The sequence below is a fragment of the Chelon labrosus genome (genome assembly GCF_963514085.1).
Source record: "Chelon labrosus genome assembly, chromosome: 2".
In the NCBI taxonomy this organism is placed as follows: domain Eukaryota; kingdom Metazoa; phylum Chordata; class Actinopteri; order Mugiliformes; family Mugilidae; genus Chelon; species Chelon labrosus.
Window position 1 is genome coordinate 9,195,556 of NC_140338.1, and position 24,031 is coordinate 9,219,586.

The following is a 24,031-nucleotide window of genomic DNA, read 5'->3' on the forward strand; positions in this document are numbered from 1 at the left end:
TATCTAAACTAGTTGCAATGAAGCTGGTGTTGTTATTCATTATTTAAAGAGAAGGGGTGGGAGTTTATAAGTTATTCTTCTTCTCACTCCTTTTCGAATATGTATTTCTATGTTTAAATGTTTGCCTTGCTTTTCTTTTTTCTTTTTGGTTTGCATATTCGAAATAAACACTTCAATCACTTACTGCAGCAGCTCAGGGTTGTTGTTTCTTTAATTACAGATTTTAGGCACACAGGATTGATGCAAGGTTCTTGCAAATGTGAGTCTAATTTTATTGTGTAATTTGCAAGTGAAAACACAACAAGAAAGCATGTGCCTTTGTCTGAAACTACAGTGTGTTGGTATTCTTTATCTACATTGCAAAAAAAAAAAAACAATCAGGTAATTCTCAGTCAGGACTGATTTTAACTGATCGAGTTATGGGAGAGTGTTTGCTCCTGAAACCCCAACCAAGAGACCAAGTTTGTAGTCATTTTGCTTTTTTATTGTTCATTATAACATGTCCCATACAATTAGACAGAAGGAGTACTGGTCTAAATTTTCCATCTACATGGCTTCAAAATAATGCCTTTTGTATCATCACCTTACATGGTTAAAATGGCCTTTAACCGAGAGCCGTGAAAACCAGGTGAACCTGACTCATGATTTGGTTCTTAAGTAACTGCAGCACAAAACGGAGATATGATTCACCACAAAGGCGGAGGTTTTGGTTTTGGCAAAGATCTTGTGCATATTACGATTCCATGTCTCATTACAGGCCGACTTTTCTGAGTATGAATTCCAGTTTCACCTGATTTTTTTTTTTTTAAACTGCTCAACGGCCTCCTTAGCGGCTGATACAAAAACACAATTATTCTTCGATAAAAATGTCAACATACGTGTTTAGTTTGATGACAAATACTTCATGGAAAAAAAGTGGAGTCACAGACCGTTTTAAATGAATCATTTGTCCTAGCATAATACTCTAAATGTGAGCGTGAGAAATCACAGTAAATTTAACATTTAAATAGTTTCTAAGACTTTGCAAAAAGTTTTAGTAGGAACATTTGTTTGGTCGTTTTGTCTGAAACTGCTGAACACATCATTTGACAAGTGCTTCTTAATTTGTCTTTACTGCTTTTGGAGTAACATATTTTAGCTTCAATACTTTTTGTGTAAAGTATTCAAGGAGGTAGTCCCTTACTTTCCCCTCATTCAGTTTAACCGTCTAAAGTCTTGTAATAATACTACTGGTTCATATCTGGTTATATAAATACATCATTCGTTTTTGTCTGTTATGCACATATTAACTGGAGAATTATCGTCACTCTGCGAGAAGTCATCATTCTTTACGCTGAATGCCGACTCCTCCTCATTCTGAATCAGCTCGTGTTTTCGTTTGTGCAGCCTCAGACTTTGTGAGCGGCTAAAGCCTCTCCCGCAGATGTCGCAACCGTATGGCCTCTCTCCCGTGTGAAGCCTGAAATGGTTCTTGAGGCTTGAAGCTCGAGTGAAACTCTTTTCACACTCGGAACAGTCAAACTTCTCCCCAAAGTGGATTTTCTCGTGCTCTCTCAAGCGGCCGGACTGGTTGAAGCTCCGGTCGCACACAGAGCAGTGGTAGGGCCTCTCTCCTGTGTGCGTGAGCCGATGTCTGTTCATGGCGCCCGAGTGGGCAAAGCTCTTGCCGCAGTCAGGACAGGAGAACGGTTTCTCTCCTGTGTGAACTTTATAGTGACCTTTAAGCTGACCCTTTTGGGTGAACTGTTTTCCACACAGCGTGCACTGGTATGGTTTCTCTCCAGAGTGGATTCGCATGTGGATCTGAAGGGCAGACATCTTGTGACAGTCTCTTCCACAGAGCCCACAGCAGTAAGAGCTCTTTGCCAGCGTACTACTGAACTGTTCTTGCCCTGGTGATGCTGGAGGGCTGTCTTTCCCACTGTCAGCAGTGTGGTCAAGATCTTCTCCAGCGACTGTAGAAAATAAGAGTTAAAACACAAGATTTAGTAACACTGAAACGGAAAACAACAAATACAAATCTTTTCATTTGCTCACTGTGTAAAAACAGATAGAGAAAAAAAATACTATATACTTGAGTGTCAACTTAAAAGACTTTCAGCTAAATAAATACCTGTTAAGTCACGATCTATAACAGAATTAGATAATACAATGGTTATGGCCCATTGATGTAAATACTATTAGTGCTAGTGCTAACTTGCGAATGCCAAATGCTCAGTGTAATTGGTCAAGAGGACAGATTTCTGACGACCTGCGTTTTAATAATATCAATAACAGAAAGTATTCAGTGAACTTGACCCTTAATTTTGTATAGGATTGCAGGTTACAGGAGGATAAAGGAGAATAAATAGCAGTACAGTTAGCTCTGGATACTTTAATGCAATTTAATGAGACCCTACACCCCGGTTAATGACTAGGTTCCAAAGAGAGGGGCAGCAGATTAATCAATACCTTCAATGTAGTAATAAGTACTAGGATCTGACATCAGGTATTTTAATCACCGTTCACAGGTTCCTCTTCTTCCTCCTTTACTGTAATACTAATGTCTGTGTTGCTTTCCTGTTGATGCTCTTTGGGCTCCTCTGGGCTGGTACAAGCCTCCCCACCAGACACCGGATCTGAAGTTTCTTCTACAGGGAAGAATCAACAACAACAACAACAACCCATAAGTGACCAAAAGTGGCAGCAGCAATTTTAAAACTTTACAAAGAAATTTGGAATATCATGTTATGTACCACACAAAGGTTCCTCTTCTTCCTCTTCTTTTACTATTACATTCATATGTGGACTGGCACTCGTGTCCTCTGACTGATCTACTCGTTCCTTCTGTTTGTTTTCACACTGAGCGGCTTTGTCACAGTTAAGACCGTCTGAGGAAACGGGCTCAGCTCCGCTCAACAAACTCTGGGTGCCAGACACCTATAAATACAGTTACATAATAAGACATTTAGGTAATGATGCAGATAAAAAACCTATTTTTACTTTACTTCGATGCAACGTTTTGGCTCTACCTCTGAGCTGGTGTTGTCGGCGAGGTCTCGCTGGGATGACTCGCCAACTGCGTCTTGACCTATGCCTGAGTCAGTACCTGTAACTGATTCATTCTTGTTCTGTGTGCATGATCGCCTGTGGTTTCTGAGCGTTCCCGCCAACGAGAAGTGTCTCCCACAGTCCGCGCAGGTGTACGGCTTCTCTCCAGTGTGAATCCTGGTGTGCCTTCGAAGCTCTCCGGGAGCAACAAAAGACTTATCACACTGTGTGCAGCTATATGGTTTTTCTCCTGTGTGAGTCCGCATGTGAGTAGTCAGGGTCCACTGCTGTGCAAACGTCTTGCCACAGTCAGAGCAGTGATACGGTGTAATGCCAGTATGGAGACGCTCATGTCTCACAAGCGTACCTGACAGGGCAAACCGTTTGTCACAAAAGGAGCACTGGAAGGGTCTCTCTCCAGTGTGAGTCCTCTGATGATCTCTCAGCTCAGCTGCCGAGTTACAGCTCTTGTCACAATCTGAACAAGGAAACTTCTTCCTTGTGAAGCCTGCGACAACCTCAGAGTGCATCGCCTCCAAGTGTGTTTTCAGGTGCCAGTGACGAGAAAAGCTCTTCAGACAGATGGAGCAGTGGTACGGCCTCTCGCCAGTGTGCGTTCGCCGGTGTAGCCGGAGCTCCCCCTGACTGGCAAATCTTTTCTCGCAGAAAGTGCATGGGAACGGCTTCTCCCCAGTGTGGACCCTTTCGTGGATCATAAGAAGCCCCTTCTCCGGAAATCTCTTCTCGCACATGGAGCAAGGGAAAGGTCTCTCTCCTGAGTGAGTACGTAGGTGGCGCTGTAGTTTAGAGGCATAAGGAAAGTCTTTCCCGCATACTGAGCAGCTGTGAAGAGACGGTGGCTTTTCATTCTCACTTTGATCAAATCTGTTTGAAGGAGCCTGCGCAGGTACAACGCCCGGAACGGTACGCAATCCTGTGCAATCACAAAGACAAGAACTGCATTTCATTTTATGACAGTAAAGAGTTGAGAAGATATGTTCAAGTTAATCTACAATTGTGTTTCCTCAAAATAACAAAGCAACTAAACATTATACAAAGACAACACATCAAATGTTGAAACTGAGAAAGATTGGAAAAGTTGTAACGCTTAGTAAAATCTGATGGAAGCTGTCAGAGCTAATTTGGTTAAATGTCAACAAGTCAGTGATGTGACTGGGTATCGAGAAAACATCTTGGTGAGGCAGTCAGAAGACGGGGAAGGGTTCGCCATTCTGGGAAAGACTGCTTGGGCAAAAAGTTGATAGAATAACAGTTGACAGAATAAAATAGCAAAGAGTTTGTGGATTTTATTTTCTACACTATGCAGTATCATTTAAAGATTCAGAGAGCCCAGATAAATATCTGAACTTAATGGGCTCTGAGAAGCCACTGTCAATGGAAACAGTTCATTGCTGTGTCCACAAAAGTTAAACTTCTACCATAAAAAAAACTACACATAAATTAGATGCAGTCTTCTCTGACCAGAGTTCATTTAAGATGGAGTAGAAAACTGTCCTGTGGTCGGATGGTCTTTGTTTTTGGCAAAGATCAGGGCACAGTTCAAAAGTCAACGTCTGTGATGGGTGCATGGGTAGACCAGCACATCTGTGAAGGAAACATTAATAAATAATGATATATACTGTATACAGGTTTGGGAGCAACATATGCTGCCAACTTATAGAAGACTTTGTTTATTTCAGCAAGACAACACCAAACCACATTCTGCACATATTACAATATTATGTCTCCATAGACAATACCCAAAGAGTAACTTAGAGTTAGTTGCAGTTCGAACCAGTCAAGTTTCAACATTTGTCATGTTGTCTTTGTGCTATTTTTTTCAAAGTAATTGCTTATTATACTCCACAGATAAATGTCTCCTACAGAATGTCAATTCCTTACCATGTACTGTATGGCTGTAACTACAGATATCTGAGCTCATATTAAAATTCACAGTCACTACTTATTCTTGTGATATTGCATCACTTTGCAATACACAATGCTCCATTTTTTTTTTTTTTGGCTACAATAAATTTACTCACTAAGATCTGAGAAATCAACTTCTTCACCATCAGAGTTGATCAGGCCTCCTATTTCTTGCTGATCTTCTTCGGGGACGTTCACAGCTGGTCCAAAGTCCTCTGGGTTTTCAGAGCCCATCTCTCAAACGTACGACCTTGTAGAAGTGAATAATCGAGCGTCACTACATTAAGAACAGCAATTCAAATAACAATTTAGCGCAAGTGACTAGACTATGCTACGCTGTGGCAGACAACTCAGTAACAGGGGTTGTACAGACTAGTCGACTAGTCAGTTTGTCGACTTTACTGCTGTTCCATGACGGTTTCAGCATCATGCCGACTAGTCACAGATCACGCGACAATAACAACATAGACGCCTCCTAGAAGACAGGTGAGGAGCCCAGTGGGTCATTGCAGCAAACTACCAGCAGTTCATCAAGTGTGTGGAAATACTTCACTGAAGATGAAGCCCGTTCTACTGTGACTTGTAAAACTCTCTTGCAACTATTAGTGCATTAGTCTACTAATATCTAGCATTACATTACATGGGACAACCTCAGTCTACAGTCTTCTAGAGCATTTTTATTTTTTTTGCAAAGACTGCGATTCCAACAACATCAGTTCAGCATGTAGATAGTGAGTTTAATCTTAATGTCTCACATGTTCATTACCTTCCTGTTTATTTATGTCTTCATGTTCTAGACTTTGATTTGTACTTGATCTTGAAGCAAAACTGAAAACAACCAACAACAAATATGTCTGTGAAGGTTCTCAGTCATCCAGGTCATGATATATCCAAAAAGGGTTCGGAAAAGGCAACTGGTAGACTTGTAGACGTTTCACCACTTATCCGAGGAGCTTCTTCAGTTCTAGGGGACTGGTGGGAAGTCTGAGGTTTAAATAGGAACTCCTACTGAAATTTAACGTAGGTGGTTCCTGTAGTTTCCTGCAAGTTACCTCGAGGTCCTCTCATACTCCCGCACTAGTCGAATGGTGCTGTTCCCAAAGTGCATCGCAACTGGAAATTAGCTGCACCAGTTTCTGGTTGTTAACACAACAAGCATGTTTCAGTAGGAGCTCCTATTTAAACCTCAGACTTTCCACCAGTCCCCTAGAACTGAAGAAGCTACTCATATGAGTGGTGAAACGTCTTCTCAAAAAACCTCTACAAGTCCAGTTGCCTTTTTTGAACCCTTTTTGGATAAACCAACAAAAAAAATTATTTAAAAAAACAAAAAAAACTCTGAGTACAAGAAACTGGACTGGAAAGATCACACAGATGCATGTTATTAGAAACGCCCCGGGGCAGACTCTACCTGCTAAGAAGACTCAGGTCCTTTGGAGTGCAGGGATCACTCCTGAGGACCGTCTTTGTGGTCTGCTGGAGCACCAGCATATTAGCAGCACACAAGAAGAGACTGAACAGAGCGGTTAAGAAGGCCAGCTCTGTTCTGGGTCGCCTCCTTGAGCCAGCGGAGGCGGCTCAACCTGATGGAAAACAAGTTCCACCCCGTTAACGGCACTATGACGGCACTGTGCGCCGCCTTCAGCAGCGTTACCGCAGGTCCCTCCTGCTGCCGAGAGGCTGCACAATCAAGCCAGATCCCAGAAGACCACACACTAATACACAACACAAACCTCCAAACACCATGTGCAATCACATATTATACGTTTATATATCCTCTAGCCAAGTCTACTCATTGCTACTGTCTTTAAACTGTCTGCTGCTGCAAATCTCCCAACTGTGGGATTAATAATAAATCTCACCACTTGAAATAATTCACATCCTATTATGTTAAATAATGATGTACAAGCCTTTCACAGACAAATTACAGAAGGGGCGTGTTGTACTGTGATTACAGATGTTACAAACATAAATCAAGCCAAATGCATATGCAGTTTCTTTTCAGACATCGCATCAAGGTTCATAAATCAGGATTAAAGGCTTGCCAGAATCATCCAGTGATATATTGATGGTGCTGAAACGGCTGATATTTTTTTATAATCCATAAAAATCCACAGGTGTGACCCGGCAATCACCTCAGGGATTTAACAAAGTAAAGGTCTCTCTTTTATTTATTTTTGTATTCTGTTCAAATTCAACCTAAAAGACTGGATTTAAGTAAGGGGAGCATACATGTCACCTGTCCCAACTAGTTACACTACTGTGCCTCCATGATGCAGGATGTCCATCCTCCTGCTCAAGGACACTTCAGCAGGGCGGATGCTCCTCTCTGTCACGAGGGGAGGTGGACCTGTGTGGGCCATTAAACATGAATGATGACAGTGTTCCTAAAAGCTCTTGCTTATAATGAACTAATGCACACGTGTTGCAGTGCACCCTGTGTCAAAACAGCTACAAGCCTTCAGGTGGTTTAAAAGTGAAGCATGCATCTGCACCTGCACTCAGTAGCCCTGCTAGCTTAGTAGCATTAGCTTGAGGGGGGGAGCTTTAAGTCTCACGTTAATTGTTATTTACATTAGGCAGCAACCTGACTGCGACTAACCTGTTGGTGTGTGTGTTGTAGCAGAATAAAGAGCCCAAAAAGCACCAGGAGCACAGTCACCCCGCGGCACAGACAAGTGTCTCTGTCCTCCTTGGTGAGACGTCTCAGTCCTGACGGGGCGTCGTTGACCGGCGCTTTGGTCAGCGACCACCTCTACCTTGGAGACGACTGTTATTAGCCAGCTAGCCACTGACATGGCGTTTACTAGCTATGCTGCTTTTAGCGATTAGCTAAACGAGCAGCTCCAGCAGTTTGACACCCAACAAGCACCACTCGCACACAGTCGGTGTGAAAATGAACCACTCTGCGGCTAAATCTCCTCTCGGCTCGGAGCAACAGTCGCTAACTCGGCTAGCTAACGCTTCACAACAGACAATAGACATTTTTTTTGACCAACCTCAGCATAGGTTTCCTCCTCAGGTGAGAAGAAGAAGAAGAAGAAGAAGAAGAAGTAGCAGCAGCCGCTCGACTGAAGTTTATTGGAGCGACTTGGCAGTATTTCTACCTCTCTCTCATGTTCGTGCTCGGTATGTGCAAACAACGTGTCATTTTGTTCTTGTGCAGTAACTGGTGAGTTGAGTTAAATCGGCGTTTGCATCTAGTGACAACCTTTGTAGCTTTAGCTGCTAGCCTACAGTTAGCGGAGGAACTTCCGGTTGGCGTCCTAACCACAATAAAAGCATCGCTAATACAACTTTGTGTAGTGTCTTGATTAAAGAGATATTTTGATCAATAAATCGCTTAAAATGTGTCCAAACAAGCCTTGGTTGTATGCTCAGCTTTGGATGTTTTGATTGCTGACCAGACCTCTGTATACCTTTATTTTTCTAACCTAGGGTTATTATTATATTATATTATGTAGGCATGCTGTAGTCAATCTGGTTTTATTGTGTTTTATATGTTTCATATTTTTTGTAAAACTCAGATTTTGATTATAAATAAAGTTTCTGGGGAAAAATACTACAGCCGTTTTCTTTTTATTCTTTTTATAAATCTGTACACTGGTAGTGCACATTAGCCTCACAGCAGCAGCTATACACATAGTATGGGGGGGGAAAAAAACATAGTAAAGAAAAAATAATACAATAAAATAATTATGTATATGGGTGGCACGGTGGCGAGGTGGTTAGCACTGATGCCTCACAGCGAGAAGGTCCCAGGTTCAAATCCATGGCCTTTCTGTGTGGAGTTTACATGTTCTCCCTGTGTCTGCGTTGGTTCTCTCCGGGTACTCCAGATTCCTCCAAAGCTGGAGTCCAAAGACATGCTTGTTAGGTTAATTGGTGATTCTAAATTGGCCGTAGGTGTGCATGTGAGTGTGAATGGTTGTCTGTCTCTCTGTGTTAGCCCTGCGATAGACTGGTGACCTGCCCAGGGTGTACCCCACCTCTCGCCCGATGACAGCTGGGATAGGCTCCAGCAGACCCTGCGACCCTTCACAGGAATAAGCGGAAGATGAATGAATGAATTATGTATATATGTTGGCATAGGTTCCACTACACCCCTGAAAGTGTCCTGCGGTATCTGTCACCAAGACTGGTTTGTCCGGCACGTCTCTCAGATGAGATCTGGGGGATCTGAAGTCAACAACTTGAAGTAGTTGTGTTCCTCAAACCATTTTTGCTTCGTGGAAGGGATCATTATCCTGCGGACAGAGGCCACGGCCACCGGGGAATATTGTTTCCATTAAAATTGTGTATGTGTTCTACAACAACGCTATAATGCAATACGTGTCAAAGTAACATCCACATGAATGGCTGGAGTCAACGTCTCCCAGCAGAACATTGCCTAAAGCATCACACTGCCTCCTGCTGGCTTGCCCGCTTCCCTTAGTGCATGCACCAAGCCATCCTCGTGATATAAAAATCACAAAACGTGATTCATCTAGGCCACCTCCGTCCATTGCACCATGATCCAGTTTTTTTTTTAGCTGTGGACAGGGATCAGCATGGACACCCTGACTGGGCTGCAGCTGCACAGACACCAGTATTAACATTTTCAGCAATCTGGGCTACAGTAGCTCGTCTGTTGCACTGGACAACTCAGGCCAGCCTTTACTTCCTTGAACCATTTTTGATAGATACTGACTAATGCAGACCAGGAACACCCCACAAGAACTGTCATCATAATTTGGACTTTGTCAAACTTGTTCAAATCTTTACGCTTGCCAGTTTTTCTTCTTTCTAACATGTCAACTTGCTGCCTAATATATCCCACCCACTGGTGCCACAATTAGGAGATAATCAGTGTTATTCACTTCACTTTTCAGTGGTCCTAATGTTATGGCTGATACACCAATCTGCTAATTTTCTAGATATTATCGATGGTTAACCTCTAATGTTTGCACTCCCTAGAGGTTTTCGTTGACAGCTTTGTCTACTTGTCATGAATCTTGTGAATATTTCCAACGTGAACTCACAGATGAACTTTAAGGACGTTTGCTCCGGAGTAACTTTTACCACAGACGGAGCACAGGTGAGGAGGCCGCTCCCCGGTGTGGGTCTGGAGGTGCACATTAAGGCTGAAGGACTGTGAACATGCTTTCCCACACTGACCACAGTAGACACTGTTTTCTCTGGCGTGGGTCAACTCTTTCCACACTCTGAGCAGAAGAAAAAGGGACTCTCCTGAGTAGATGTGCTTATGGATTTTAAAATATTGTTAATTTTTAAATATCTTGCCACAGTCAGGACAGGACAGGCTTCTTGTGAATTTTGTGGTGTTCCTCTAGCTGATGTTTGTCGGGGAACTCTGTTCCACATTCTCCACACGTGAGCTGTCTCATGGGAGTCTTTAAGTGGTCGCTTCTCTTCAACTAATGCCCACTTTGGTAAATCTTCTGTGAGAAAAATAAAAGACATGCTTGAGTACAAGCTGTTCCACAAAAGGGACAGTTTTCAGTTTTTATGTTGTAATTAATTTTCTCTTTTCCAGTCTTTTTTTTTAATCCTGAGAACAAAATTCCAGGTGGGAAATAACTTTAAAGGGGAACTACTGTTTTTTACAACCTGGACTTTATTTCTGGCATAAAACATGATTGTTTACTCACATATAACTTTAGCGTCATTTGTAGTCATTCGGGAGATATTTAGATCTGCGTATATCTATATAGTGAGAGCGACTGGGGCACCGGAACGCAGTCTCTAAATAATGCATTATCTGCCGTGAAAATCGTTCATTTCACCAATATTTTGTTATCGTATGCTAGTGCTATTCCCCGTTGAGTCCGGAGTTACCTGTTATCATCAGATGTCCACAACCTCAGAACCGGAAAAATATTCAGCCATGTTGCAAAAAATTAGCAGTAGCAAATTCTCAGAGATGACATCATCTAGGTCAGAAGACATCATCCGGGGTCTGTAGGTCAATCTACAGACCCCGGATGATGATAACAGGTAACTCCGGACTCAACGGGGAATAGCACTAGCGTATCATAACCAAATATTGGTGAAATGAACGAGTTTCGCGGCAGATTATGCGTTATTTAGAGGCTGCGTTTCGGTGCCCCAGTCACTCCCACTATATGGATATACGCTGATCTAAATATCTCCCGAACGGCTTCAAATAACACAAAAGTTATATGGGTGAGTAAACGATCGTATTTTATGCCAGAAATAAAGTCCAGGTTGTAAAAAAACAGTAGTTCCCCTTTAAGCCAAGTCTTATTATTAATATTTTGTCTCTTTGAGCACTGATTACTATTAAAGTTCATGTATATCTTTGCAAAACTGTCTATTTTGGATTCAACAACTGAAAGTCAGGACTAACTATTCTGTCTTTTATGGGATGAACAAATTCTACTTACCAAAGCCTGTCAGAACTATCACACACACACATAACAACCAATAGCCACTCAGGTTAGCAGGCAAGCTCACCAAAGACCCCACACCTCCTCCACTCAGCATTTGAGTACATATATATATATACATACTGTGTATTATTCAATTTGTTTCTTTAAAATTGCCTTGTTTACCAAATGAAGTTTTCTGAATCTGAATAACCTAGTCAGAATATATGTTGACTAAATCCGATGGGAAAGTCATTACCCTCACAGGTAATGACTTTCCCATCGGCAGCACTTACACGCTACATTACGTTAGCTCCTCAAGGGATCCTCAGACCTTCCAGGCCAGATGAAATATATAATCTCCGGCAGCTCATGTGTCTGCTCCATCTTAACGCCAGTTGTCCGGTACAATGCTTGCAGCACTGTTGATGCTGCACCAACCCACCTGTCAATCTCTTGCTCCATTTTACTGTCACCTCACAACACCTTTGAGATATTTAATCTCCTCTCTTTACGGCAGCATTTCACCCCCAAATAAAACAAGAGTAATCCACCGTATTCCAGCAGAGCATCATGGCCTCAGACTTTCCTCACTTCACTTCATACTCTGCTGTAAACCGGTAAAGGTCACAGTCTAATAAAACGAAGCTGGGCAGTATTATTTCAAATGGATAAAAACCCTGGGACATCTTTTTGAAAAATGTCTGTATTCCATCAACATGGATTTTATAACAAGGATATAGTGCATATTTTTTTTTACATTAAGTATTAGTATTTGGCATGCAGGATACAAAGGCACTCAAATTGTACAGATGTGCTTCTAGGGAAGAGAAGACATAAAAACATGAGTGCAAAACATGATTACAAGAGAGACAACACGATAAGTACTTCTTGGCAACCCACTCTAAATCTGCAGCACACATTTTCTGACGCAGTAATTGTCTTTGCTGTTGGTGGGAGGAGTGGAAGGAAGAAGGACATGGAGAAAGCGCAATTTACTGCAGTATTTTCAAACACAGTTGACAACAAAACGCACCAGTGGGTTAAACTGTTAGATGTCCAGCCTGGCCTGCTGTTTCGGCCGACCAAGCTGTCTGGTCGGCCCGATGCGTCTTCCAGCGTGTGTGCGCTGATGCTGCCGCAGACCCTGACGATATATGAAGCTCTTCCCACACTCTCCACATTCATACGGTCTCTCTCCAGTGTGAAGCCTGTGGTGCACCTTCAGTTCCTCCGCTCTGGAGTAGCCTTTCCCACAGACACTACAAATGAACGGCCTGTCTTTAATGTGGGTCTGGTAATGTGCTGTTAGGTAGGAGTTAATCCGAAATGTCTTCCCGCAGATGGAACACGCGAACGGTCTCTCTCCGGAGTGCTGCATCTCGTGCAGCTTCAGCGAGGAAGCCGTGTGGAAACCTCTGCCGCACTGGGAGCAGAGGAACGGTTTCTCCCCGGTATGGATGCGCTGGTGGATTTGTATGTAGCTCTCATTGATGAACTTCTTGCCACAGTCCGGACATGAGTAGGGCTTCTCCTTGACGTGGGTTTTCATGTGCTCGTCCAGCTTTTCTTTCTCACCGAACTGGATACCACAGCGGCGGCAGAAGAGAAGCTTGGACTCGCTGTGATCACCTGGGTCCGATTCAGCAGCCGCCTGACTGTGTGCAGTAATGTGGTGTGCTTGTAGAGCTGACTGACTCTCACAGTCTTTTCCACATTCCAGGCAACGGAGGGTTGAACGAATCCTGGACTCCCCAGGCAGAGACTTCAAGTATTCAGAGAGTTCTGACGCAATTGGACTCACCTCATCGTCAAAATCCACAGCACCTTTACGACCTAGACAGAAAGAAAGGAAAGACAACTCAGTTTGGGATCTAGGGAGTTTGGAGGCCAGGTCAACACCTTGTGCTGTTCTTCGTGTTTTTTTTTTGGGTTGTTCCTAAAGCGTTTTTGTGTGTGTTCCTGTGTCAGGCTGCATCCTACTGGGGTGGCTGCTGCCATCAAGGAGTGTCATTGCTATGGGGTGGGGGTGCCTGGTCTGGTCTAGGTGGGTGGCACATGTCTAAACCACACGAATGCCAGGTCCAAAAGTTTCCCAAAAGAACACTGTATTGTCACAAGATGGTCAACGTTATTTACTTCTCCTGTCAGTGGTTTTAATGGTGTGGTTGACTGGTGTTTAACTATCTGTACCGTGTTTATGAGTACAGTTTTGCCCCACTTATGTTTTACGCTGGGCTACTGGTCTTTCTATTTTTAAATCACAATTCTTCTGACTTGATATAACATCATCCAGCTGTACTGTTAAGAGATCTCACCTAAGTGGACTTTGTAGTGCGTTTTGAGATTTCCCTTCTGGTTAAAACCCCGGCCACAGATGGAGCAGTTGTACGGTTTCTCTCCTGTGTGAATCAGCGCGTGCCTCTCTAATTTGTAGGCATGAGGGAATTCTTTGCCACACACAGAGCAGTGGTACTCTATCTTCTCTTTGGGCTTCTTCAGGAGCTCAGGAGGTATTTCTATCGGCACTTGAACCATTTTTCTGCCAGGGCGCCTCCTGCCTATGTGGAGAGAAAAAAAAAAAAAAGAGTGAAATTAGAAGGTTAGGCTGCTGATTCAAATCTTATAAAAGGATGACATCAAAGCAAATACCAACCGGTTTCTGTGTTTATACTGTTAATTTGTTTGCTGCAACATCTCAAACCACTTCACGAAATTAGCTTGTAACTCACTCATAATTAAAGAAGCAGATCTGAAGGTACTGCTGCGCCGAATTTGGATCACCACCAAAGACACTCCCTGTTCTTGTTCTGTGATGTGTCTTCCTTGTGTGAGTGCTTCAGATAACACTGGAGAATGTCCAACACCCATTCTTATACTCTGATCTGACTTGTAAGTGTGATACCTAGTTCCTACATAGCTAAATTAACACTAAGTTGCCAGAGCAGCATTGGTTTTAATAGGCCCTATATTTCCAGTTAACACAGTGGTGAAACTGAGCTACCATGGGATCAAAAAAATAAATATTGCAGCAGCTGCTGGACACTGAGCTGGGCGTCAGGCTGGTTATCCGTTCTTGTTGAGTCATTTTCTTTGCTCTTACCACCTGAAACAGCTGTGTTGCCTCCTTCTTCTTCTTCAGCAGATGGTTTGGTATCTTTCCTTCTTCTATAAGGTCGTTTTGCTGTCAAAGGAAAAGTGTTGCTTTAGTATAAAACATAAAAACTGATTGACTAGTACAACTGTCAAATAAGAGGCGATGAGCCAGAATGAATGAGCAGAATCGTATTCAGAATCAGCTAAATCAAATGATATCCCACTTAATTTTTCTTACCGGCAACACGGCGGACATTTTTTGTGTGTAATTCTTCCGGTTCCACTATTGTACGAAAATGTCTCTTTCTTTGGCTCCGCCTTGATACTAAAAGATTTTAAAAAAAGACAAATTAGAGCAAATTATACTCTATAATTATCATTTCAGGTGCATAAAAAAGAATAAATTGCCAATAAACTCAAAAGAAATACTCACCTCCTGGACCTGCTTCTAAATCTTCACCAGTCAACACTGGAGCTTCAGAAATCTTTCTTCTTACTCGTCTCTTTGCTTTTGGGGAAAGCAAAATTACATTAACTACAACTTTGCAGAAACAAACACATATTATATCAACGGATTACAATAAAACACCGACCAGCATTTGCAGGAACGTCTTTGTCCGTGTCTGAGTTGTCCAGAGGTATCACTGGATTCCCTTTCTTCCTTCTCTGCCTCTTTCCTGCCAATATATGAAAAGAGGTCACAAACCTCACAGTCAACTCAAATGTATTATGTTTTAGCAGTTTTCATTTCTCTTTTCACTTGCTTACCACAATATAACGGCGAGGCAGATGTCACCTTAGCTACTCTCGGTTTTTCCTCTTCTTCCTCCCTTTCTTCATCTTCCCCCACAGACACAACTTCCATGATGAGTGTTGGACTACTGCCGTCCCTCTGGCTTTGACCTTGCAGTTGAGACCCAGACAGGACGATGCCCTGTGATCATAATCATTAAACACCATCAGAAACACAGGCCCAAAACTGCCCATGGGGGACCGTACTTAAGCTGCCAACAGAGCAGAATGGATGTAATCCACTATTATTCAGAGACAGGACTGTATGGTGCTGCTGTTGAAACTACATGTCATTTGTAACGTCTCTTATAATGACTAAAGCTGTATTGCTACGTTTATGCTAAACGTTTACACCTAGCATCCACGCTACTCAGACATTTTAGGTCTTAAACGTCCGACTACATTTTTGGAAACGCTGGTGAACCTGTTTTAGTTTGAAAACTTTAAGTCTGAACAACTAGAAACTCAGACTTTTGGAAGTACAGACGTCCACGTTTACTTTGTGGCTATGCTTGTATTCCACTAATAAGAGAGATTTCTATTGAATGAATTCAATGTTGTCAATAAAGTTGGAAGAAAATTAGCTTTTCTGTTATATTTCCCGTAGATTCAATGCTCCACAGATGGCAGGACCACATGTTCACGATTAATATACACCAATCAGTCACAACATTATGACCACTGACAGGAGAAGTAAATAACATTGACCACCTTGTGACAATTCAGTGTTCTGCTGGGAAATGTTTGGACCTGGCATTCATTCATGTGGATGTTACTTAGGGTGTATTCACACCTGCCTTGTTTAGTTCGATTAAAACGAACTCAAGTTCGTTTCCTTGCTTGGTTCGGACCTTTTTGACTGGTGTGAATACAATCACTCGAACTCTGGTGCGGACCAAACAAGCGGACCGAGACCCAGCTGAGGAGGTGGTCTCGGAGCGGTTCCTACCGAACCCTGGTGCGGTTCCTTTATGGTGTGAAAGCAGCCCGACCTCGATCCGACCCAAGTTGCAAAAATCTACCTTTTTGGATTTGACGAGCTCCCGTAGTTTCCCGTAGTTTTCGCGCATTATGGGAAATGTAGGATAGCCCAGTGACACACACAACAGAGAGAGACACGTGAAGCAAACAAACGCAGGTAGGTTAGGTAGAGATGAGCCGTTGCAAAATAACGAGCATGATATGGTTAAACTCATGTTGCATCAAACGGTCTTGACGCTCGAGCACAAGCTGTAAGTTTATAAACCATATTGCTAGCATAATAACAAGTAGACCTACAGTACGCAAAGTCTCCATTGTAGCCTATTTACGTGGGACATTTGGCTTCCTTCTTTACCCCGCCTATACGTTTACCAGCCAATGGCTGAACGACCTTAGCACATGTGTTTTTGTTTATAAATTCTGGTCCGGTTGCAATTAATCACAGTGTGAAAGCGAACCGCACTAAAAAAAAAAAAAGAAAAAAAAAATTGGTCCGGACCAAAGCAAGTGAACTAACGGACCTTCCTGGTGTGAATACGCCCTTAGACATGTAGCACCCACCTAGACCAGACCAGGTACCCCCACCCCATAGCAATGACAATCGTTGATGGCAGCAGACATCCCCAGCAGGATGCAGCCTGACACAGACACACACAAAAACGGTTTAGGAACAACTCACAGCACAGCACAAGGTGTTGAACCTGGCCTCCAAATTCACTAGATCCCAAACTGATCAAGTATCTGTGGGACGATACACAGATACTTGATCAGTCCCCTCAACCCATAGGACCCATAGGACCACAGGACACCCTCAGAAGGCCCATGTCCATTCTCTGATGAGTCCCAACTGTTTTGGAGGCACAAAGAAGACCTACACAATGTTAGGAAGGTGGTCATAATGTTATGTCTGATCGGTGTATTGTGCAATGTTTTGGGGCATGTTAAAGCAGTTTAAATCTCTCAACGAATAATTCCAGTTGGGTTGAAGAAGTATTGTCCATCTAAACGTACTACCCCGATGACATGAACCTTTTATCGGAATAAAACAGACACATCAGTCTTGACAGCTATCTGTTAATTCAATACTGAGTTGTGCAGTCAGTTCTGCATTTCATCATGCAGCTAACTGCCTACATGAACAAGAGCCAAGCTATAATTCAAGCTCTACATGGAATTCAGGAGTGTTGATCCTAAAATGCTTGTTGGATGGAGAGCATTTTCAGAGCATTTTTTAAAAATAAATCATAGTATGATTTTGGTTCACCGCTATATACTGTGAAGGGTGGGCGTGGGTTACCTTGCCAGGCTGAGGACCATCCGTGCAATCAGAGGCTCGGTCGGGACTATCGCCTGTAAAAATAAAGATAGTCGGCTTAGGTTCAAACATACCTGACGGTGCATTTTAGCTGAAAAATATCATCAGTGCATTAAAAAACTAAACGCTCCCCAAAGGTTGAGCTTTCACAAAATGAAAATGCTCTTGTTATGGAAAGACTTACATGCATTTGGTCACAAATTCCTGACAATTATTCTACTGCTACTTAAAATGTTCTCCATCAAATAAACTCAAAAGTTCACAAAAACAAGAATGGACCTTTGGGTAAATAAAAGCTCGGGGAAATCGTGGGTACGCAGTAAAAGTGCCGTTCTCAATAACTTACTGGCATCCCATTCAACCACTTCCCCATCGGAGTTGATTAATCCTCCAATTTCTTCATCTTGTCCCTCCTCCTCCTCCTCTTCCTCTTCCCCTGCCTGCAGTCTGACAGTCAAATGGAGCGTTTGGTCGTTTAAGTTTGCGGATGCCACCTTGAGTCCGTGTGACATCAGGCGCTTACACTCAGAAGAACCCTAAATACAGAACACAATGCTGAAGGGCATTCATATTCAGCCTCTTTGCCGTGTCTTAACCCACAAAGCAAATCTGACAGGAAGATGTGACGAGGGTACTCAATGGAAAAAGTTTCACACTTTGATCTTTGGAGCTAAAACATGGGATTCATTTATTTATTTATTTATTTTTTTCCTCATCAGAATGAGTCTGGTAGTGCACCAGTTGGATTTCATTATGGCGGCGCGTTTCATCCAATACAAAGAAAATAAACAACTATGCACACAACTGTGCAGTCATAGGCATTTTATTGTCAACCACGTCGCTGTTACTCTTCTGTCATCGATGCCTAAAGCCTGGCAAAACAATTTCACTGGCCTGGCAGATCTTAGCCAGAGGATAATCAGCTCCCGATGGGAGAAATTCCAGACCAACTTTCCCTAACAAAAGTCTAGTGGGCAGGGAAAAATCAGGCTCAAACTTTTATGCCTTTAATAGACTGATTTTAGTGGAGAGCAGGGGTTGTACTTCACTGCTGTGCCATGACGCTTAAAGCATCAAGTCGACTAGTCACTGATCACGTGACAATAACAACATAGACGCCTCCGAGAAGACAGGTGAGGAGCCCAGTGGATCGTTGCAGCAAACTAGCAGCGGAAATACTCCACTAAAGATGAAGATCATTCTACTGCGACGTGTCAGTCCTAAAACACAACAAAAGTACTGCCGCAACGCACACTCATCTGAAAAGACATCTGCAAACGCTAGCAGAGGAACGGTCTAAATCCTTTGGGCTGCAGTCAATTAACAACTTCACCAAACAGTCCTGGGGTAACAGAGAGAAGGAGGCTACACATCAACAATTTGTCAAAGTTATTAGACCTTTAGCTGCAGTACACGGAGAAGGCTTCAGAGAAATAACTTCATTTCACTCTATCCCATCTAACAACTCGCTGTAGAGAACTATTAAATGCTACTGATGGTGCTGAGTTGCTGCCTGTTTTTATACAGGCTATACATATCTGCAGCGCGCAGTATGTAGCACATTAGCTGTCTGTTCTCAGCGTATGCATTCAAGTCAAGAATCTAGATTTCATTGCTTCAAAGCGTTACTTTCTACTGTGTTTTTATTGGTGACGTCAGCAGATACTAGTTGGTGTAATTTGCAAAAATGTTGACGAGAGTAAAAACAGAGGAACTCTGTCATAATATAAATCAATAACGGCAAAGAGAGGACAACTTTGCTATTAAAGCAGGGTTTATATGGAGTAAGTTGCTATGACAACTATGGTTTCAGTCAGATATTGCAGCCTAAAGTCCTTGCAACAGAGGGGAAGCTATCTGAGTCAAAGAATTTTCCAGCAACTACTACGGAAAATTCAGTTTGTAACTAAAGGAAAACAGCACCCATGTGAAAATCAAAACAGGCTTCGCTTGCTGTAACAATGCCTCCTGTGTACACTGGACATTAAAAGAACTTCAAGCGCCTCCAATGTAACTGAAAAACATCCACAGATGTCCTTCTGGTGCAGAAATGTTAGAAAAGTTAATGAGCGGTTTCAGTCAGTCTCGTTTCAAACCTGCCTCTTTTTGCAACTAGTCCTCCACTACAGAACAGAACACTGCACACAGAAATAAAAACTTTTTCTTTCTTTTTTTTGTTGTTTTTTTACATTAGCAGGAGAGTAACTTTGTGAGACACCATATTGTCTTGTCTTGTTCATTCTGTTGGCGTCTTAAAGTACATTCAGATCAACTTTACAACACATTTTTGGACAAAATGAGGTCTGACAACTTGATAGGATCGTTTAATGGCCAGTATGAAGGGAGGAAACAGCAAGAAAAAAACTTGTTTAAAGGAGAAATTTTTACACCTATCCTTTAAGAAATAATCTGCACACAGATTCTCATTGTGACACTGATAAAATATGTTTACAAGTGACAAATTATTAAAGAGAAATGAGATTTCTCTTTATGCATGGGCTGACGTGTTCATAATTTTACAAAATTAAGATCTACAAAAGCTGTATCAACATACGGTCTGGCACGGCGCTGATCTCTTGGTGCGATGTTGCTCTGCTTCCGCTTGCAAAGACGTGCTCTGGTCCCCTGCATGTGCTCTCTGATGGGACTTCATGCTCCTTTTCAGACTGGAGGTGGTGTCGCGTACTGGGGAGGAGAAAGGCGTCTCTCCAGTGTTGTTGCCCTGATGCACAGTCCCATTTCCTGGCGCTTTTCCCCACACACAGGAAATCTTAGGTTTCTCATCAGAGCCTGCGAGCATGTGTCTCTGCTGAACCTCTGCGGCAGGGGAGCTCTGCCCATGGGGATCCAAGCCACCAGACTCCTCAGGGCATTTATCCGCCGAACAAAATCCCTGCCGTCTCGTCACGCCGCGTGAAACCGAGCTCTCGTTCCCGCATGCTTTGCGGTGAGGAAGGCGAGGATCTGCAGACGTACCCTCTTTTCCTCCCTCCGAGCCGAAGCTCTCATCTGCGTTTAACATTAAAAAGGCAAAAGTGAAAAGTCACGCATGAGTAGCTGTGTGGATGCCATCTGGTAGAGTGATGCAGATATTTAAGAGGTACCACTCACGGTTTTCACTCACAGTCCAGCCTTCCTCTTCTTCTTTAATGATCACCTGGATGTCTGGGGTCTCACAGGTGTAGTCGGGGCTCCCTGGGGATTTTTTGGGCTCCTGATGTGGCGAAGACTGGTCGCTATAGTTTTCATTCAAACTCAGTGACAAAGGATCTTGGAGTTCAGGATCCTGTTAGGACAAAGACAGATGATCAGTGCTAAATGTCAGTAAAAGTGCAAGATGCGTGGCTCTAAACTTTCCAGATGCAAACAACAATACCCAGTGACCACCATTACTGGTGGCTTGAGGACTCAGAACAGATGAGAACATTCACGGCAGCAGGATTTATATAACTGGAGCGCACCCATATATGATATTCCAAGAATTTGACACCTACTTGCAATCTCACAGTAAAGGTCTACTTCAATATGGTTTCATTTATTGTGTGGTAACGATGCTGTAAACACGGAATAATCTGAAAATCCGCACCGTACTGAAACATAACAATAATGTGGTGCTATTATGTTAATAACTGATTAAGTAATATAGTCTTTTAAATCAGCCTAAAGTTACCCAAGCTTCTCAAATATGAGAATATGTCTAAACTGACAAGACATATGATCAATAGATCAACTGCGGCAACACTGACACCACTGCTGGTTTGACTAATGCTCTGGGGGTCTTTGATTTAGGGAACAGTGAAGCATCTTGTGGTCTGTCATTACTGGATATTAAACTCAACTGTCATAATCTGGACTAGCGCCCAGTTTAATAACATTGCTGGGTATTGCTGCTGATTTCCTGAATATTTGATTCAATTCAAGACAAATTAAGTTACTGCGCAGCTTTTTGCCGTCATCATACTTTTTTAAAAAATCTGATCAGCCATCAGTGGCTCTCCTGTCATGTTTTGGATCTCCCGCATATGTGGACTAATCTCACCGAGCGATCTGGAGATTTGGCGCGCAAAAACGCAGCAAGATTTCCGAGAATGGAGGAAACAATGATCTTATGAACAGATATCAAATCTTTCAAATCAAGATTGATTTCTATTTATTTATTTTTTTTAACCCAGCCTTATAGTTAATAACCGACTCTTCTGCATGTTTACTGTAATGCGTTGCATTATAATGCCACAAGGTTATGTCATTGTTACACTATTTGTATGTCCTTTGTATGTTTGTTTGTTTTCTGTTTAATCATTTATGTGCCATCAGCCAGCCAGAGATCACACATGAAAATTAGCCCTTATTCATTCACGTTGCCCCTTCCAAAATACACATTTGTTACCTTTAATGAGAAATGCATGGAGATATTTAGTCTATTCCTTGTTTTAATCAATGCAAACATCAATATTTCCCTTTGTACTGTGGCACATCTCATTTTATTACAGTTAATATACAGTCACCTCAATTGGTCTTACAGTGAATCTAAATGTATTCATTTATTAGTGTACTATTTAAGGTTTAATTTGTTTCTACTGTATATGTCGTATATGTATATGTATCTTTATTTATAAAGGAAAGTTTCTGTGCATCATAAATACATAAAACACTGAATACTTTACAGCCAATCTCAAATGCATGTGGACAAAAACGACATATTTAAATAAACTATTGCGTTTCCCTGCCTTAGCTAGCATTATCCTTTAGTAAAATATTATCTGTCTGTCATTTTCCTGACAGGTCCACTCAGAACAACTTTCACTAATTGCACGTTTGTCAAGAGCAAAGAAAAAAAACAAACCCGAAACAATACGTTAATAAAAATGCATATTAATTAGTGCAACGCAATTTAGTTTAATAATAGCCGCCCCTTGCTAACTAGCTAGCTTTAAAGCTATTCTGACAAGCTGTGCAAGCGTAAAAGATAATATTTAAAAAATAAATGCCAACAGCAGCCGACCCACACACCTAACGATGTATTTCCAATTCGTGTGCATACCAGGTTAACGACCTGCACCAGTCTGGAGCTGGTTAACTTAACAGCTGGACTAAAAAACGACAGTCAGTCGGACAATAACATTATCTATAACAGCAGCTACGTTGCCAACGTTACCTCAAACATAGTGCGAGGTCTGAGCCGGGTTCGTGGGATGTCATATGAAAACCAGGATGAGCTGTAAGTGGAGCTAAGTCGTTGCGTTGCAGCGGATGAAAGCAGCTGTCATGGACTGACTAACCCTACAGTCTATGCTAACTGTGTTGCGCCATCACTTCTTCTTCTTCGGTTAATTTTAAACAGCGCCTCTTCTTCTTCTTCTTCTACGACTTCATCCACTTCTTCTACTCCGACTTCTTCTTCTTCGGGGAGACAGTTTTGAATCGTTGCCGCTGCCTCCCCCTGGTTTATGGTCTCTCTCGGTTACAATATGTTTTAAATTAAAACTTAGACTTAAATAAAATAAACCAACAAACGAAGTAATAACGGTTTCTAACCACACCTTCCCTCCTTTTGTGTTACGTGGCTAATTAGAGCAGGGCTGCTCCAGATGAGTGTGTTAACAGGTGTTCATTTGTTTACTCAGACTAATAACTCTTAAATAAGCACTTACTAGTGGAAAAATACATTACGTTTTATATTTATTGCATTCATTGTTATAGCAAAATATGCCAATAGGTAGCCAACTGTCATTTTTATCACTGATCCCTACACAGTTCCTTAGTTTTCTTGTCCTGACAGAGTTCCCTTACAACTTTGTGATCAGCACCATCATTTAACTAAATACGGTTGCCACTCTTGATTTATTTATTCTTCACATTATGCATTTCCCTTTTTGATTTTGAAAGTCTGTTAGTTTGAATAATTTCTGTTTTGCTTTAAAAGACAAAAAGAAGACACCTGGTTGTGCTTAGACCCACATGCATGTGTCAGTTTCCCCCTTATTATGTCTGACTTGGTGGTCAACAGTTCATTAAACGGTCCCTGATGGTTACTGGGTGTACCTGTCTTACTATCTGGTAAGTGTTTACACTCAAATGTAGTGACAGCAGAATCAGATCTGCGCCATCTGCATTGTAAACATAATCAAAAAAATCTTTTTCATTCATTTTGTTTTATTTCATTTTTACTATAACTGCAGATATTCTGGTTTGATAGTGATCACTATAAGCAGTCTTTCCAGCTGTAGCCTTTAATTATGGCATATCACAAGCTGGATGCCTCATACCGCCATCTGCTGGGCAGTATAGGATGAATAATTTAAGTTTTATCACATGACAAAACATAAAGCCACAAGTATTAATGTCTTTATTTATTAAATGTTACAACATTATACTATAGAAATGACTATACTTGCGAAAGTCTTGCTGTTAAAATGTTATTTTAGTCAGTGATGCAGACTGATAGATGTCAGTCTTATATTATTCTATTACCGGATCCGGTTATTGTTCACACACTGAAATA

At 42.0% G+C, this 24,031-nt stretch overlaps 2 protein-coding genes across 8 annotated transcripts; both read right to left on the minus strand.

Moving 5' to 3' along the window:
* Positions 1 to 462: 462 nt before the first annotated feature.
* Positions 463 to 8,367, minus strand: LOC311502826 (uncharacterized protein). 6 transcript variants are annotated; one of them, XM_084565224.1, is made up of 7 exons: positions 6,368 to 8,367; positions 5,723 to 5,784; positions 5,073 to 5,206; positions 3,012 to 3,964; positions 2,736 to 2,919; positions 2,502 to 2,630; positions 463 to 1,955 (listed from the first exon to the last, which is right to left on the minus strand). In XM_084565224.1, the coding sequence occupies exons 3-7, from the start codon at positions 5,188 to 5,190 to the stop codon at positions 1,258 to 1,260; spliced, it is 2,082 nt and encodes a 693-aa protein (XP_084421350.1). In that variant the 5' UTR covers positions 5,191 to 5,206; positions 5,723 to 5,784; positions 6,368 to 8,367; the 3' UTR covers positions 463 to 1,257. The 6 variants fall into 6 exon arrangements, with proteins under 6 accessions (XP_084421350.1, XP_084421352.1, XP_084421353.1 ...); XM_084565226.1 differs by lacking the exon at positions 5,723 to 5,784 and having other exon boundaries at positions 7,956 to 8,367; XM_084565227.1 differs by lacking the exon at positions 5,723 to 5,784 and having other exon boundaries at positions 7,559 to 8,367.
* Positions 8,368 to 12,057: 3,690 nt separating this feature from the next.
* LOC311502794 (uncharacterized protein) lies at positions 12,058 to 22,944 on the minus strand. Of its 2 annotated transcripts, XM_084565179.1 has the most exons (12): positions 22,685 to 22,944; positions 20,641 to 20,815; positions 20,084 to 20,538; positions 17,876 to 18,065; positions 17,512 to 17,564; positions 15,210 to 15,375; positions 15,035 to 15,118; positions 14,875 to 14,949; positions 14,680 to 14,766; positions 14,449 to 14,529; positions 13,664 to 13,906; positions 12,058 to 13,181 (listed from the first exon to the last, which is right to left on the minus strand). In XM_084565179.1, exons 1-12 carry the CDS (start codon positions 22,691 to 22,693, stop codon positions 12,397 to 12,399), a joined length of 2,403 nt encoding a protein of 800 aa, XP_084421305.1. In that variant the 5' UTR covers positions 22,694 to 22,944; the 3' UTR covers positions 12,058 to 12,396. The 2 variants fall into 2 exon arrangements, with proteins under 2 accessions (XP_084421305.1, XP_084421306.1); XM_084565180.1 differs by lacking the exon at positions 22,685 to 22,944 and having other exon boundaries at positions 20,654 to 20,779.
* Between the last annotated feature and the right edge of the window lie 1,087 nt (positions 22,945 to 24,031).

Coding starts and splice junctions, on each gene's coding strand:
- LOC311502794 (XM_084565179.1), bottom strand. Junction 15,119..15,209: donor TGCCTCGCCGTTATATTGTG/GTAAGCAAGTGA, acceptor ATATATTGGCAG/GAAAGAGGCAGAGAAGGAAG. Junction 14,530..14,679: donor AAATGTCCGCCGTGTTGCCG/GTAAGAAAAATT, acceptor TTCCTTTGACAG/CAAAACGACCTTATAGAAGA.
- LOC311502826 (XM_084565226.1), bottom strand. CDS start 5,190: ATGGGCTCTGAAAACCCAGAGGACTTTGGACCAGCTGTGAACGTCCCC. Junction 3,965..5,072: donor AGTTGATTTCTCAGATCTTA/GTGAGTAAATTT, acceptor GTGATTGCACAG/GATTGCGTACCGTTCCGGGC. Junction 2,920..3,011: donor CCGACAACACCAGCTCAGAG/GTAGAGCCAAAA, acceptor CTGTATTTATAG/GTGTCTGGCACCCAGAGTTT.